The 16,429-nt window shown below is 43.2% G+C and overlaps 2 protein-coding genes across 4 annotated transcripts; both read right to left on the reverse strand.

The window, feature by feature from the left end:
• Positions 1-298: 298 nt before the first annotated feature.
• LOC135501028 (uncharacterized) lies at positions 299-9,809 on the reverse strand. Of its 2 annotated transcripts, XM_064792750.1 has the most exons (12): positions 9,559-9,809; positions 7,996-8,199; positions 7,658-7,714; positions 6,491-6,880; positions 5,986-6,035; positions 5,272-5,415; positions 4,983-5,052; positions 4,526-4,661; positions 4,095-4,151; positions 3,794-3,835; positions 3,282-3,449; positions 299-1,887 (listed from the first exon to the last, which is right to left on the reverse strand). In XM_064792750.1, exons 1-12 carry the CDS (start codon positions 9,625-9,627, stop codon positions 1,862-1,864), a joined length of 1,413 nt encoding a protein of 470 aa, XP_064648820.1. In that variant the 5' UTR covers positions 9,628-9,809; the 3' UTR covers positions 299-1,861. The 2 variants fall into 2 exon arrangements, with proteins under 2 accessions (XP_064648820.1, XP_064648827.1); XM_064792757.1 differs by lacking the exon at positions 6,491-6,880.
• A 502-nt stretch (positions 9,810-10,311) lies between these two features.
• LOC135483508 (uncharacterized) lies at positions 10,312-16,330 on the reverse strand. Of its 2 annotated transcripts, none has more exons than XM_064764469.1 (4): positions 15,935-16,330; positions 13,166-13,367; positions 12,796-13,002; positions 10,312-12,357 (listed from the first exon to the last, which is right to left on the reverse strand). In XM_064764469.1, exons 2-4 carry the CDS (start codon positions 13,302-13,304, stop codon positions 11,348-11,350), a joined length of 1,356 nt encoding a protein of 451 aa, XP_064620539.1. In that variant the 5' UTR covers positions 13,305-13,367; positions 15,935-16,330; the 3' UTR covers positions 10,312-11,347. The 2 variants fall into 2 exon arrangements, with proteins under 2 accessions (XP_064620539.1, XP_064620538.1); XM_064764468.1 differs by lacking the exon at positions 15,935-16,330 and adding an exon at positions 13,623-13,709.
• Between the last annotated feature and the right edge of the window lie 99 nt (positions 16,331-16,429).

Raw genomic sequence — 16,429 nt, forward strand, 5'->3', positions numbered from 1 at the left:
CGGATTCTTTTGTGGCGCGATCCCGAGACGGGACGATATATTTTCTTACCATTACTCCTTCAGGCCACGTGTCCTCACTCATTAGCTTTGGAAAGTCCGACTTCCCCACCGTCACTCTAAACGAGCAAAAAGCTGCGTCACAGTGCGAGAGCATTTTAACCGCGCGCACTTTGATATTCTGCTCCGACACGTAATCCTCTATGTCCGCTTCGAGAGTTCCCTTGTTGTTCCCTTTAACTGGCTTGAGTTGCCTTCACTTCCAAGTCGGAATTCTCATTAAAAACACATAATTTCTGTACATAGAAACTACTTTAATTTCTGAAAACTTAAACTGTTGAATTATAATATTCTATCACCGACATTTTAATTATACAATATTTACAAGCTTTTTACAAACAATATTTGTGTATTGAATCCAGAAATTCGATCTTCAGATGGGTTTAAAACCTGTTTGTCTCGTTTTGTTCTCGACAGTATAGATACATAATGCCTAAGTTACTTCAGTAAAAAAGTTCAAAGTGATCATCCAATCTGCTTCGACGCTATTGTTACAGCATGAAGTATAACCCAGTGGCCTGCCAAATTTACTTCCTTGCAGGGCTTCCTTATGTCCAACTTTCCCTTGGAATTTTGGTTTGTTCTTACTGAATATCATTTAATGGAAGAATGCCAAGTACCTGTTTTTTTTCGATCACAAGATTTGTCAGTGGACTGGTAACCTCCTTTGCCTGAAAGCTTTTACAACTTTTTATAATGAATTTTTTCCAGATCACTGGTCATAATTGCACAACAGATAAAAAAGCCTGTCACGAGGGGAAAGTGAGGACAAAGCATGGGAGCTCTTATTTTGCGCATTGTTGGCTGATATAAAAATACCACAGATCCCTAGTTTTACCGCATTGACAAGCAAAATAACACTTTGGAACAAACTACATGATTGAACTACACATTTGAAATGGTAGGCCTAGTTATGATCTTTCAAATATCATTTGAAGGCGATAGAGAATTTGTTTGCACTGACAAAAGTATTCATTCCTTGCATGACTTTTTCATGCAGTCGATGGGCCTACTTGATTGAACTACACATTTGAAATGGTAGGCCTAGTTATTATCTTTCAAATATCATTTGAAGGCGAGAGAGAATTTGTTTGCACTGACAAAAGTATTCATTCCTTGCATGACTTTTTCATGCACAGTCCATGGGCCTACTTCACAATCAGACTATCAAAAATCCTCCTGCACCAGGTAAATGCCTTGGGCATTGATAGACATAGGTATCTACATTATCATAATGTGCATGTGTGAACAGAAGTTTAAAAAGTCTATTGAAGGGCAAACCAACCAGGAAGTTTACTGTCCTGGATTCCCAGGGTAACCCCAGACAGGTTCAAAAGCAACAAAATTGGTTTTAGCTTAAAAAATTGAATCAGAAATAGTCAGCTGTAAGGCTAAGAGTTATATGTACCAAACATGAATGGAAGAAAGGCCTATTTGAGGACATGCTGAAAATTTGAAGTGTCTGAGAAATATTTTCAAAATGTCTTATCATGTTTAATGTTCAGGAGTTGTACCAACACATGTGCCTCTACAAAACATTTATGGTTTCAAATTCAAGATGGAAAACTTAATGTAACTTTTGCCCTCCAGGCATCATTAATGAAAAGAGCTGAACTTGCAAAGCATATCCTCATTAAAATACAAGTATTTCAAAACCGTTCTGATTAAATGATGGTAAACCATTTGTCGAAAATTGGTCTGACAGATCAATAACCAGAATGCTGTGATAAGGTCACTTTAATTCCTCCTGTCCCAAAGTCTTATGAGGAAATCTGGACTTAGAGCACTTCATTGCCTTGCATCTTCAGGATGGAACATCTTTCTTGATGTCTGAAAGGAAGGAACACTGCTTCAGATTGGTGAAACTAATATCGTTTGATAATGGAAATCGTTTTTCTGGCCACAAGTAATAACCTATTGCTTGCCTCGTACCCTCGCTAAACTCATTGACACCCATCTTGGCATGTTTGGTACACACCTCCATCATGGTTTTTAGCTCACCTCTTAGCAGAGGTGAGCTTATCCCATACCGTGGCGTCCGTCGTCCGTCGTCGTCGTCGTCGTCGTCGTCGTCGTCGTCGTCGTCGTCGTCGTCGTCGTCGTCGTCGTCGTCGTCCGTCGTCCGTTAGCAGGGCACGTTTCGTAACTGTCAGAGCTATTGAGTTGAAACTTGGTACACACGTACCCTTATGTAATGACACCTTGGAGACCAAGTTTCGGTCCGATTCGTTTCATGGTTTGGCCACCAGGGGGCCAAACGTTAAAAGTGAAAATATGCAATATCTCCCTTAATAGTAGTCGGGAAATTTTGAAAAAAATATGGTAGGTACTTCTAGCAAAGGTGCATCATATATCCTCCGGGTTTTTGATTTGACCTCCTTTTCAAGGTCACAGAGGTCAAATGGTGTAAATTGGCCGTTAGGATGTAACGATGGCACGTTTCTAAACTGCAATGACTATTGATACCAAATTTGGTACACATTTACCCCTTAGTCAGGTGATCTCAGGGACCGAAGTTTGGTCCAATATGATTCACCACTTGACCACCAGGGGGCAAAATCCAAAAACCTTAAAAATGTGATTATTCCTTAACCTTTTGCCCGATTGCCACCAATTTGATATCATGGGTACATCTAACCACCATACAGTATATGTCACACAGGTTTTTAATTTGACCTTCTTGTCAAGGTCACAGAGGTCAAATGGCATAAATTCGCCGTCAGGCCGTAACTATGGCACGTTTCTTAACTGCAATGACTATTGATCACAAATTAAGTACTCATGTACCCCTTGGTCAGGTGATCTCAGGTACCGAAGTTTGGTGCGATCTGATTTGCCGTTTGGCCTCCAGGGAGGGGGCCAAATCCTAAATTCTTCAAAATGCCATTATTCCTAGTAATGACTTGCCCGATTGGCACCAATTTTATATCATAGGTACATCTAATTCTAACAACCATTCAATGTGTCACCCGGGTCTTCTTTGATTTGACCTACTTTTCAAGGTCACAGAGGTCGAATGTACTGTAAATTGGCCATTTTGGGGAAATTGTAATTGCTTGGACCTACATCAAACCTAACACTACATGACACAATACCATGCTCTTTATCCATCTTTCCTCCACATGAGGTGAGCACAATGGCCCTGGCCATTTCATTATTGTTGTATTTCAATGTACCAGAATAAATCTTTCACATGAGAAATGCTTCAAAGGATGATGCTTCACCTTGTTCTGATATGGATAATGTTGCCAGTTGGCTTGATTGGACCTCTATAGGTGCTACAACATCTGACGGGTCAGGTTGAATGTAATCATCTATTCTTTCATATAGCGTGGGGTCATCATCCATTGGAACGTAATCTTCATCCGAGTCCGAGTTGTCAGAATTGTAGCCTGGAGTGACGAGAAAGAGTAGCGAATACAAAAAAGCCTCGTGTATATCAGCAAGAACAATCAAGGGGGGTGGACTAAAGAAAATAGCACTGCACGCAAAAGAAGCCTGAGTTGGTTGGAAAAAGTTGTCAATATTTTGCTCCAGATGACTTGTTCTTGGTCATGGGGACTTTCAGGCAGCCATGGTACATCCTTGTTATGATGGTGGCACAAGGGTCACAATAGACATGCCAGAATCCTTTGTGGCTGGCGAAATTGGGGGGCAAAAGGAACTGAAAAGATCCCTATCAGTAATCGATTTGTCTCTGAGAAAGAGACCAATGGATAACTTCCTTTCAGCTCACCTGTTTCCCGGAATTGTCGTGGGTATGGCTCCAATCCCTCTCCTGGAACGAGGAGGACATTAAAATTAGACAAGCATCAATCTAAAATGGCCATGGAAACATCGGAAAACAGATTAGAACCGATTTTGTGTAGCAAACTTTTATGAACCACATTTAATAAATCGATCGTATGGGAACAAGGGTAACTCACGGCTTGGTTGGAGACATTTCATACTCTGTCTCTTCAAAGCAGAGACAACCTCTGATAAACCCCCTTGCTTATTGCTATACAACATAACTTTGTCATGTCCAAAAAAATCACCTGAATCTTTTCGTAGTGGATTTGTTATTGTTGATCGGAGAGTTGCTTTCCCATCAACTGCAATAAGAGAAACGGGCATGAAATGAATGATGAAATAGAGATTGCGACCTTGATGGCAAACATCTCGCCCTCAAAACCAAGATCCTTTAATAATATGTGATGAAAGTAATCCTTTCACAATCATGGTAGTCCATTTACCAATGAATTATCTGATAGAAGAGAAACCTGTTGGCAGGTTTGTGTAACTTAATCTGGCCCACTTGGTTCCTGCATATCCCTGCTAGGTCTTATTGTAGATTTTTTCTATTGTGATCATCTTTGCCTCACCAATGCTGTCCTTGATAGAGAGATGTCCAAGGTTCAACGGGGCAAACTTGATATGATTCAAAGGTGACCAAAATATCCAACGTGTAGGTTTTTCCTCCACTTACCATACACGATTGAGTCATAATCCGGGTCCTCGATGCCTATCTTTGTTTTATCATTGGTGGACATGGTCCTGTATTTTGGTCCAAGAGACGACATCATGCAGCCCATCACCTCCGTCAGGCAAGAAAATGACTCGTCCTGGAAGAGACAGAAAATAAAGAGTCCGTCTTGAAGGGGCTGAACTCAAGCCCATGAGAAATTGTACATAATTTAGTTACTATGGCAACTGCTCTGTACTTGATGTAACCCTGTTGACTGAATGCAATTGCCTAATTCTCCGTTAAAATGATACCTGATGCTTTGGTCTGAACCCTTGTCTCTAAGGTCATCGCAAAAGAAGGAGAAAAATTCGTAGGAATATCGCCAATTCTCCATCATAGTGCAGCGGTTGTCCCATGGCCATGGTGGAGGGGGTCTTTGGAAAGCCACATTTCTCAAAGGTCATTAGCTAGGACTCACCTTTACCTCTTCAGTCCTCAGCACAAACCCTTGCCCTCGTATGATTTCAACATGCTTTATTTTACATCCCCTGAAACATGCGAGTCATCACATTCTTTATTGATAGAAATCTAGGCATAGGAGTCTATAAAGGGAGATATTGAATGATAGGTAAAGTTATAAACATAGAACCTCCATAATGGACACACCATTTAAGTCATGGCGATATAATGCTCAATGTTCAGACAATGTGGCGATGATATGTAGTCTTAAGATCAGTCCTTGTCAGTGAGTTGGCCACACGACTTACCTTGGTGTTTCCTCACAGATATCAATGACATAACTCCCGCTGTCTCTGTGAGTGGTACTCTCTCTCATCATGACGTTACCATAGTCCTTTCCCTTTGTCAGGATCAACTCCGACTGCTCCCTGGTACAGTTCTCAAAGAACCACCTGAAAAGAGAGTAATGATGGTTGTCCCAATGTCTTGTCCTCGATGGTTGTGACAAGCTGACATACGTTCCGTAAAAGGAACATCTGTCCCATGGAGAAAATGTCCTTGAGAAGTCAAGATTTTATATCCTAGAATTACATGTACATTGTTTAGTTCTATGTTATTGCGGGTGTATAATTGTGTAGACGCTATTTAGCGGGTTGGAGGGTGCCTTTACAAAATACCTTTGTTATGTATAATAGGTCTATGTGAAGGAGACGCACCAAAACTTGCTAAATAATGTCTACTCTGTATATCAGAATCAAACCAGCCCCAGCACCAAACTGCCTAGTCTAATAATATTTTCTCTCATATAGACCCCCTTTCAGGGTCAGACATAAGGAGTGAATAGTGACTGATTACTCTCACATACACTGGTACATGGAGCGAAGCGGCTAAGGCATTTTTCAACCCATCCTGACGTAATCGGTGGTTTTAAATATACGCCACCTCTCGATCAAAAACCTGTATCTCAGGGTGTTTTCAACCCCACAACTTTCAAAGGAATCTTGTCTTAACAAGTTACTTACGCTGGAATGCTGTTGACATTCATCTTATGATTTGTGTAGAACTGGTGCGTCTGAAAAAAGACGAGACCAACTCGGTCAAACCAGGAAGAAGATTGTGGTCTAATGCGAGGTCTAATGGTATCAAGGATGTCTCCATGAGTGTGGATTGCCGTGATAAAAAGTTAAGATGTGCTGGGATGGACTATTCCCTGAGCTGCTATAGATGGCTCATCAGGAGCTTATCCCGTTTCTTTAGCGGCTGGCATATCCCCTGGAAAGAATGCTGGTCCCAGGAAGGCTTTTACACTAGTATGCACCTGGGTGGAGAGGTGCCTTGTCAGTGGTCTGGAAATGCACTTGAAGTCGAGAGGTTTGGTTGGAAGGTTTGATCGTTTGGTGCCAAGATAACAAAATAGAACTAGAGATCCTTGCTAAATAAGTCGCCTCACCCTGGTTGCGTCTCTGTCGGTGTCCTTGTTCATCTCGGGCCAAATTAAAACATACTACATTCTTAACAATCCCTCACCTTGTAGACCCCTGGTTGGTTATCATGTCCATCAGACATACTATCCCTATCACAGCTCCCCCCCGACTCCCCTGAGCTAATGGAATTTCTTAAAAACTTCTTCTGTGGAATTGGAGGCGGGACCGCAGCACGTCCCATTCCCCATTCATGCGCTGATCCATGGACAGGATAGAGGGAAGGTGGGTTGTTCCGACTGGTTTGATGAGCAGTGGGAGGATGTTGCTGACGCCGGGAATAGTCATAATCCGGTCGCGGCTCCTGATGGTAGGGAGGTAGGATGTTAGGCACGCTCACTCGCCGGCGACGCTCAGGACGAATACAATCTTGTAAAGCCTGTTGTATGTTAAAGACAATGGCTGGCGCAAGTTTGAGGTTGGTAAGAACTTGACCCTATAAAGTGAGAAAAGGACATCCACCTTCAACTACATGTATTTCAAACCTTCGCCGGAAATGAAACAAAGAGGTAAGGACATAATTTAAAACTAGCCTTCATGCTTTCGCTGCCCGGTGATGTAACAGTGCCTGAATCATGTCGCACATTGATCGGAGGAGTGTTGGTCTCGAGGATCTCTAGCTTGTTGGAATGAGAAACACTGCAAGAAATCTTCACAGACACAAACAAAATCTGAGATGCATGTATAGCCGGTTGTCTAAAGCCCGCAGCACACTAGCCGCCAACTTCGGCGTTCACAGGCGTTTTTTGCCGCAAGAGTCCTGAGCGCCTGAAAAATCCCTAGTCTGCTACGAACGGCGTCGGCGAACGCGACTTGCCGCCACTTGCCGCAACTAAACGCCAAATATCTAACATGTTTGATTTTTGACGCGTGTCGCCGCGTTTGAACGCAAGAAGAAGCCAGGTGTGCTACGGATGGCCGCCTGACTTGGCGTCGACGGCGAAGCTATATGGCCAATCAGCTTGCGTCTTGATGTCACATGATTTCGCGCTGTATGGCCCAGGATGGGTTAAAGTGGCGGAAAAGACGCTACTGGACGCCAATTCTGGGCAGGTGTGCTCTGACCAGGATCCACTGGCCGCGAACTTTGGCGTCGAGAGGCGTCAGCCGAACGCTTCTTGTCGCCAAAGTCGGCGGCTAGTGTGCTTTAGACTTTGGGTGGCAGAAAAGAGTTGGAATGAATCTGCGCCCAGGCGCTCTAAACCACACCTACCTTGGTCAAGGCGTGTATATACGCATACCAGATATCTCTGTCGCGCCTTGACTCGCTCTGAAAAGATTAGTCAGAACAATGAAAATTAACTGTTAGATAAAATAAAGAAACCCGCTGCTCAGAACACCGAAAATTAACTGTTCACATGGTAGGAAACTACTGCTCAAATAGCGGGCTGCGAAAACTGAATAGATTCTTCATGAGATTATCGCCATAAATGTCATATTTCAGTGAATTTGCGCAAAACTACATTTCGGCAATGTTTATACCGATTTACCAGGACCACAGAGAAACTACAAGTAACTCGAGCGGCGTAGACTTTTAAAGTGAAAACTCACCCTAAACACGTTTCTCCTGGGGATTGCCATGCCCTTGCTATCAAAATCCCTGGTGGTCAGTTCAATCCGATAACCATTCTTATCCTTCGATTTGACCTTGGTTCCAATATCCAAGGTCAGCCTTCCCAACAATTTCGTCTTGCTGTAGTCATCATAAATGAAGACTTGTCTTCCGACCAGGCAAACGAAGAGCTTCATATATCTCTGAAATGGACATACTGAGTACCACTTTGGAGGGAGGGAACACGCCGCCCAAAAAATGATTATTAGCAACCGCCCGCAGGCCTGTAGGGCGCAGTGCCGTCGGTGATTGTTGAAGGAAGTGTCGCAGCTAGTTTTACTTACTCTTCATATATAATCCGCACTGACAATTAAAGAAACTCGAAGAAGCTACATGTACTCAAAATTGTCCCTTTTTGTTCTTGAGAATAGGCAAGAACCAAAATGGCACTTAGACCCTCCTCAATTCTTTTTGAGGTGATCACGATGTTACCCTCATTAGACTCGTTGACAAACATATCATACGAAGGTGGGCTTACTTCCCAATCGAGCTCTAGCTAAAATATGCCATACTTCTTAACAGAGCACATGATTTCATGCGGCAGAAGACATGTCTTGATTGCCCACGACAATTATCTAGCAAATCCCCAAATAATGTCCTTCTGATTACGACATGGGGGACGTGTCATTACAAATATACGGGGGCAACGTCCGTCTTAGTGCGCTGCGATTTTCATCTTGAAGGGCTGAATGCGACAGACATCTCATAGTTTAGACTGTAGCCAGTTGGGCCATATTACTTTTCAGGGAGTTTTCGCAAATCCCCGAAACGTCCACGAGTACACCTATCCCGTTGTTCGACTTATCAGGAAGTCGAACAATGAGGCAGGGGTTCACGTCGGCGTTTCGGGGGATTTGCGACAACTCACTAAAGTATAAGCGTATCTGCACTCGCACAGTACATCTGCACTATTCACGCATAGTGATGAAGTTTTTTATCTCTAGGCCAGTCGAACCCGACTCTGTTCCCGAAAGCGCCGGGCAAACGAACAACTTTTGTCGCTGCAACCTATAGATAATCGCTGCGATGTGTAACAAAAAGATCCCTCGTTTACAGTAAAACTGGTAATCGCTAGCGCTAGTTTTTATTGATCGCAAATCGCAAGTGCATGCATGCGATGACTACCGCTAAAGAGAGATTTTTGTGGCGTGCGATGATGAGCGGAGGTCGCAGCGACGAAAGTCGTTAGCTTGCGGGGCACTTTACTGTTCACATTTGCCTAGCATATTCTATAGACACCTTGAAATCACCAAATAGACCCCTCACTTCTGCCGTCCCGTGCTTCTGCCATATAGTTCCTCGAGACCATACATAAAAGTGTAGTAATTTCAGATCTGCCTTGTGTGAGCTATATAGGCCTGCTGACCCGCGACCCGGCCCCAAGGATGATGCCGATGGGATGATAAACCGTCCATTTGACCCTACCGACGGACGGCTATCCGTCCGTTGACTGGTCCAACCTTTTTAAACTGAACTGGCAGTTCCTATTCTTTAAACCTCACCTCCTTGCTGCCGCTTTGCTTGTGTTCAAGAACTCCTTGAAAATAAGGCGCCTTTCCCGCTTCTGCCATGTTGAAATGAAAGTTGATCAGATCTCACGAATTAAGCTCGTTCCGTCGGATCAAATGATTCGAGATGGCGATTCTCAGACGAACTGTGGATATCGTTGTGATATGATTTGGTTTATATGCCAGTACCTTAACACATCCTGATTGGTTGCCCACCTTTAACACGGACTTGTAAAATAACAATAAAATCAGGGAAATCCCACATGAAACATGATTTTTAAAAGTATATATACTTGAATGATAGGCCCCTACCTATCATTACCTTTTATAGTATTGGAAGTGTTATCCGCAGACATCTATCTTCAATTGTCAAACTGACCCATTTCATTTGTGGAGAGCAATGGACGATTTCTTTTTCACGACAGGGTGCAGGCGGGTTGCGAAACTTGCCTGTTGTACATTATAGGTATTTCTGTTTACCACAGCTCTGGCTGTTACACCCTTGTTATGATTCAATAGACTTTTGTCGACAGAAATGGCGCGGAGACTGTTCCCCAATAAACAAAGACAAAAGAGAACCTCTAAACCTTTCATGCAATTGTTTTAAACTCGGGCTACTTGAACATCTAATACAATGGTGGCCGGCGCGATTTGACTGCGTGCACGACGAATTTCGCACGCCGGAGAAAATCCCGACCTATTTTTGCTCGGCATCCCTTTGTTTTTCTTGGATAAAATTCGTTCTTACAATGTCAGGATGTCTGAGAGTTCGACCAAAGTGCATGTTCTTCTGTGTGACAGCCTACATCGTGACATTCATCCTCATCATGTCTATCATCTTCCTCCATCGATGGACTCTCTCCGAGTGCTTACATATCAAGACTCTGAACCTCAGCTACCATCGAAAACTGAGAAACTGTGAAACGCTCATTTCTCCAGTAAAGGTGGTCGAGTTAACGTTAAGGAAAACGTTCCGGAAAACTTATATATTTGCTTTCAAAGTATTTGGATCACATGCAATAACTGGGTCAGCACTGGACAATGACGAATCAAAAATGTCTCCAATAGGAGGAGCAAGTCACAACAGGACCGCTGTCTTGAAAGAAGGCAGCAAAATGCATAAAACTTTTGAGGTTCCTAAATTCAGCACTACTAAAGTAAATCGTCCTTGGAGAATATAGAGGTTGCGAACCGCCCGTCCCACCATTGATGACAGTGCCCTCTGGTATCCCTTAAATCATCCACCAAACATGGCGGACCTCACGTGTCCCCAAAGTGTTCGCTAAGTGGATGAGGAGTTGGAGACCCCGAGATATGTCCGTACGAATGGGACGAAGACACATTTTGGTCAGACTTGTCGTAGTTTTTTTAAAATTCTTTGGGCTCCTATGCTTCTAAGAACATTCACAAAAAAGGTGCACTTTTCGTGAAGAGAAAAAACGACTTATGGATTTGAGCCATGAGCTAACGTTAATACTCGGCTACGATGCTAAAATGACCTTGGATAGTTATTGGCGGCCATGATTCGAAGCGGAAATCTCCTAACCATATTATGGATACACAAGGAACAACAGCAAAAGGCCAGTGACAAGTAAATGTCATCTACTCCAACTACCCGTCCTCTACACATGTTTCCTTCTTGTGTGAATAATTGTTATCATCACATCATGATGCTATAAAATGTACGGTAAGCAGAAGGATTCCTTGCGCGGTTTCATTCGAACATAGATGATTAAGGTTTCCTCGAATTTCACAATGGAATTTGTCATTCCCTGTTAATCCGTTATCTGCTTCGGCTTTTGATCAAGCAGACGTTACAAATCACGCCACCTAAAACCAAAATGGCTGCCACGAAAAAACTCCACTCGAAGCACTTTGTGCCATAGCAAAATTTCTCACCCGAGTCAGTTGCGGCTGCGTCGTATAATACACCAAACAAACCCTGTAACAGAAGCGCCACGACACCACCCAGTGTAGCGCACGCGCCCCAAGTTCGGGGGAAATACTTTAGTCCAAAGTAGTCCACAAAGAGAGTTGGCGTCAGAGTGTAAATTGAACCAAAATTTAGCCCAACAACCACTGTAGTGATGAGAAGGACATAGTAATTGTCTGCCAGGAAAATACAAGTGGACACCATCAGGAGTAACAGCAAGTTGTTGACAAGTAAGATACCCGTACGTGGGATAATGTGGACTAATAAATCTGATATCACGCCGCCGAAAAACTTTCCTACAACAGCAAACACTGGGAGCAAGATGTTGAAGAGAGTACTGTATTCTTGAAATTGGAATGATTTTAGATAAACGCTGACGTTCTGTAAATACATTCCAACTACTGGAATGATCAATAAAAACATCCAAAATAGCAACTGGAGGTCGACGTCCTTGATAAGGTCACACCAAGTAAGCTGATCTACCAAAAGTGTTTTCGATGTAGTTATATCCGCAACCGGTTCTTTGGCAAGTAATTCTTCCGCTGGCGTTTCCTTGCCGTCGAGATCGACATAATCTTGTGAGATATCCTCCACCTTGTAGTAGCCAAGAAACCAGAAGCCCAAGCTGCTTGTCACAGCACCAAGTATTGCAAGAGTCAAGAAGAAATCTCCAATATCTTGATTTTCTTCATCGTCGGTGTTAGAGTGCACGAAGCATTTTCCGTAGATGGCGACGAAGATACTCGTTCCTGCGCTAAACGTAGCGTCGAGAAGACCAACGATCGTGCCTCGGTACTTGGGATGGAAGTTTGCCACATTTGGGACCAAGGCGATAACGTAACTATATACACCACTGAGATCTGGAAGAAATGTTAATGAATCTGAAGCTGAGCAATTAAATTATGTACATGTACCTTTTTTTTTTATTTCGAGCAAGAGGTCAGGGTAACCCTACTTATAGGTACAGGCCAAGGGTAACATTGAGGTGGTGATATTCGACTCATGTCAAAGGATATCTTGATTGATTTGTATATGCCACTCTGGGTGCATGGCAATTCTGCTGCGGAACATCCCGGGCTTATATATTAGCCGAGTGATTAACTTTTTAAAAAGATGTCATGGAATAATAATCGATAATAAAGTAACCCATCCTCGAAAATCCAGAGTCGGTCGTATCCTCCTCCCCTCGCACACGTTAGTGCCGAGTGTTGGTATGAGGTTCAGGATGAAGTACCCCTCGCTTATACACTATAGGTCAGGGGAATTATCTCGCAATTTAGAGATGTAGCAATACTTACATGCCAGGAAAAAATATATATCTTGAAGCCAGGAATGAAATTTATAGAATGCCACCATCTTCGTTGCACTCCATAACAACAAGTAGCCGGATAATGATAACAGGATGGTGAATACTGCCGTGGGCCTGACGCCAAGCTTTTCAACGGAGATACCCGGAAGGAAGATCGATACGGCTCCGAAATTGGCAGTACCAGACATCACCCCCACTGAAGACGAAGAAGGAAATGTATCAATACAATACCTACATTATTTGTATTTTGTTGAAACCTTTTACTTAGTGGATATAATAAGGGAAGGCGGTACAGGGTTCGGGTCGCATATCTGCATTCGTCTACCAGATACATCCTTCTAAAAAACAACGTTACTTGCCCTCCAATTGCGTGTAATTGTATTTCTTCCTGACAGCATTCGTGTAGACGCTGAACAGATAGCCAGATCCGCCGTACGTCATGCAAATCACGCCCACAATCAGACTAATGATTCGGAAGGTCTTCGTTGAGACTGCCATTATGCGTCTTTATCTGTCACCGCGCGATGATCGTACACAGCGTCGAGAATGAGTTGGTCGCGACTGAAAAAGTGATGCATATACATATATATACATACTGTATATATATATATGAACACCCAAGCAGATCTACATGGTATTTCCTACAGAACACTCGAAGTTAATGCCCCATTAAGTCGCAACGCACATTATTTGTTACATAATGAAGTGTCCTGTAGCCTATCATGAGTTTCCACGGCGTGATGTAGCCTAGTTTTGCAACACGAAGTCCTGGTTAAAAAAAAGGATGATTCGTCTGATATATCCCAAGGCACCTACCTATGTGTAAGAATGAGAATGTGGACCTGTAAAATATAGTTAAACATACTAGGCATTACACGTGATGTTCAGGCCTGTGAATATTCGCTTATACAGATTTATACAGCTGCTATTAGGAACACTTATGATCATCTGTCTATATACATATACTCAGACTGCTTCATTGTATCAAGTTAAGGACAGGTGTTTCTGAAACGGCAGTCTATAAAGCAGTAGCCATGCGGTAAACCAGGCAAAAAAGGTTTCTACGTCACCGGACTTGGATCAGTGAAACTAGAGTATGCCCCTTCAAATCGAGGCGTCTACTACGGTAATGATGTGAAATGAGACTTGCAAGACTGATGGCCCTGGGCGTGTAATCGAAACTGATGGGGCGGCTTCATCATTTGTTAGCATGGATATATATATTACTCGCATGCGTCACAACAGAGCAGATTCTCGGGAAATCATCGTGGAGCTTGTATATGAAGTTCGTCGACAACCGACGCATCATCTCATCACAGTCCGCGCAATGTTTTAGAGTGTGTCTGTTTCTCACGGATTGCCAGACCTGACTGACCAGGGGCTCGTCGTTGAGTGAGAGAATTCAGGGCCGTATTTAGCAGGCGTGCAACTACCCCCCTGACCCCCCTGTTAACATCTTCGAAAAACACGTTTTTCATGCAGATTTGGGCCCTTTTGGGACAAAATGTGGTGTTCTGTCCCCCCCCGCAAAAAAAAATTAATACTGCTCTGGCATTTGGAGTCAGCAGACAATAAGACGCTCATCATTTTATCACTCAAAGGCACGTTTTACTGGGCAGGATTCGCAATCCGGAACAGAAAAACTCTACGCCCTACCACCGAGGACCACGCTCACCAATATATACGGATGAAATGTCAAATATAACGAGCACCCTTGTTTCGGCGACCGGATCGATGACATATTCGCCAACGGCAGTACTCGTGACGTATGTCACCGAACTGCTCTACAAATGGTGGACTGTTTTTGGCATTGTGTTTGGCATCCCCGGTAATATGATGTCCTTGATGATAACGCTCAAGAATGACAACCGTCAGATTAGTACCTGTATCTATATGGCTGGACTAGCTTTTGTTGATACGGGAGTTTTAATTTTCTCAGAGGTTCTGTGGAAGTTGCTGGTTGGTCATGGTCTTGGTGAGGGGATGTATGGTAGTTTTGCTTTGCTAAGGTGAGCATTTTTTTATTTACCCTATTTATGTAAAAACATGGAGCATTCTAAAGGGTGACAGAAATGGTGACTGCTGCATGGGTTCTTACAGGAGTTCCATATGGTAGCGCTGCTTAGTAATGATCGAGGAATGAAGTCCATTGCTTATAGCCGGTGCTGTCTTTGTGTTTCCGGGTTAAAACACGACTTACGTCTTGCATACGGAATCCCCTTGACGCCAGCCAGTACAACCATGCACATTGATGATCAAGACTTTTAACGGCAGAAAAGTTACAAAAATATGATAATGCAACCGGACCTTTGCATCACTGCATATCAGCCTGATAAATGAGGAAGAGCTTGAGGGGAATAGTACGTCAAAAACCATAACATAATATACCTATACATTTGCAGTTTTCTGAATTTGCCAATTTTATTTGAAATGATTTCATTGTTTTTAACTTTACAGGAACAAATCAGAACTTATTTCATCCAATAAATTACTTATTCGAAACAATTATTTTGTATTCAAACCACCATTTCTACTTATCGAACCATCAATTTATTTCCAAACCAGAAAAACATTCGCGCATCATACTTATCTTGCTTATTCACCTCTGTAAAAACCATATGATATTAACTACAGAATAAATTGAAGTTGAGGTTGTTATTTCTTCATTCAGTTCTATATGGTATGGCGCGGAAAGTCTTGCGGTGACCTCAGGCTTGTTCCTCGCCGAGATGAGCATCGACCGGGCCATCGCTATCATGTACCCGATGAAAGCCTCCACCATCTGTACTGCCTCGAGGGCCGTGAAACTCACCATTTGTACCTGCGTGTTGGAGATGCTACTTCATCTGCAGACGTTCTTTGTCCTTGACACACCAGTCCCACCAAACGGAGCGCTCATCCGCAACTTCCCCCAGGCGAGATGGTTTGAAACATTCTATAACATCTATCTCCTAATCCTGGCGACGATCATCCCATTCTCCACCATTGCCATATGCAACCTGATCATCTTGATCAGCGTCAATCGAGCGGCAAACCAACGGAAGAAAATGAAACTAGAGGCAGAAAAGAAAGGGAAGATCCGGGAGACTAATCTAACCGCCATGTTGTTGATGACGTCCCTTGCTTACCTCCTCTGCTCATGTCCGAAACGCATTTACGAGTCGACGGTCCGCCAACCCGATCCTAACGAACCCTACTGGAACGCTCTCTACTGGTTGGGCTACTGGATCTGCACTGAGTTATGGACCGTAAACTTTGGCATTAACTTCTATATTTATTTTCTCGGGGGTGGCAACAAATTTCGTCGGGATGCTAAGCTAGTTCTGGCGAGGTGCTGTGGATGCGTGCGACATTCCAAGTAGATATGAAGAATTCGACACTGACGGCACCCTATTGTTACCAAATATGGTACTATGTCGGTCCGATCAGGTCACAATTTATACCCTATTTCAGCGATTTCAGCATCAGATTCAATGGCGGCCAATAAATTCAAGCAGTGATAGTAGGACCGCCTCATCACACACTATTACTGCGCCAGAGTGTGGTTGAAATGTAGACGTTTGAGCGATAGAGTATACGCAAACTGTGGCTTTTTCATACAGCAGAGCCTTGATGATCATATA

The sequence above is a fragment of the Lineus longissimus genome, chromosome 2 (genome assembly GCF_910592395.1).
Source record: "Lineus longissimus chromosome 2, tnLinLong1.2, whole genome shotgun sequence".
Classification (NCBI taxonomy): Eukaryota; Metazoa; Nemertea; class Pilidiophora; order Heteronemertea; family Lineidae; genus Lineus; species Lineus longissimus.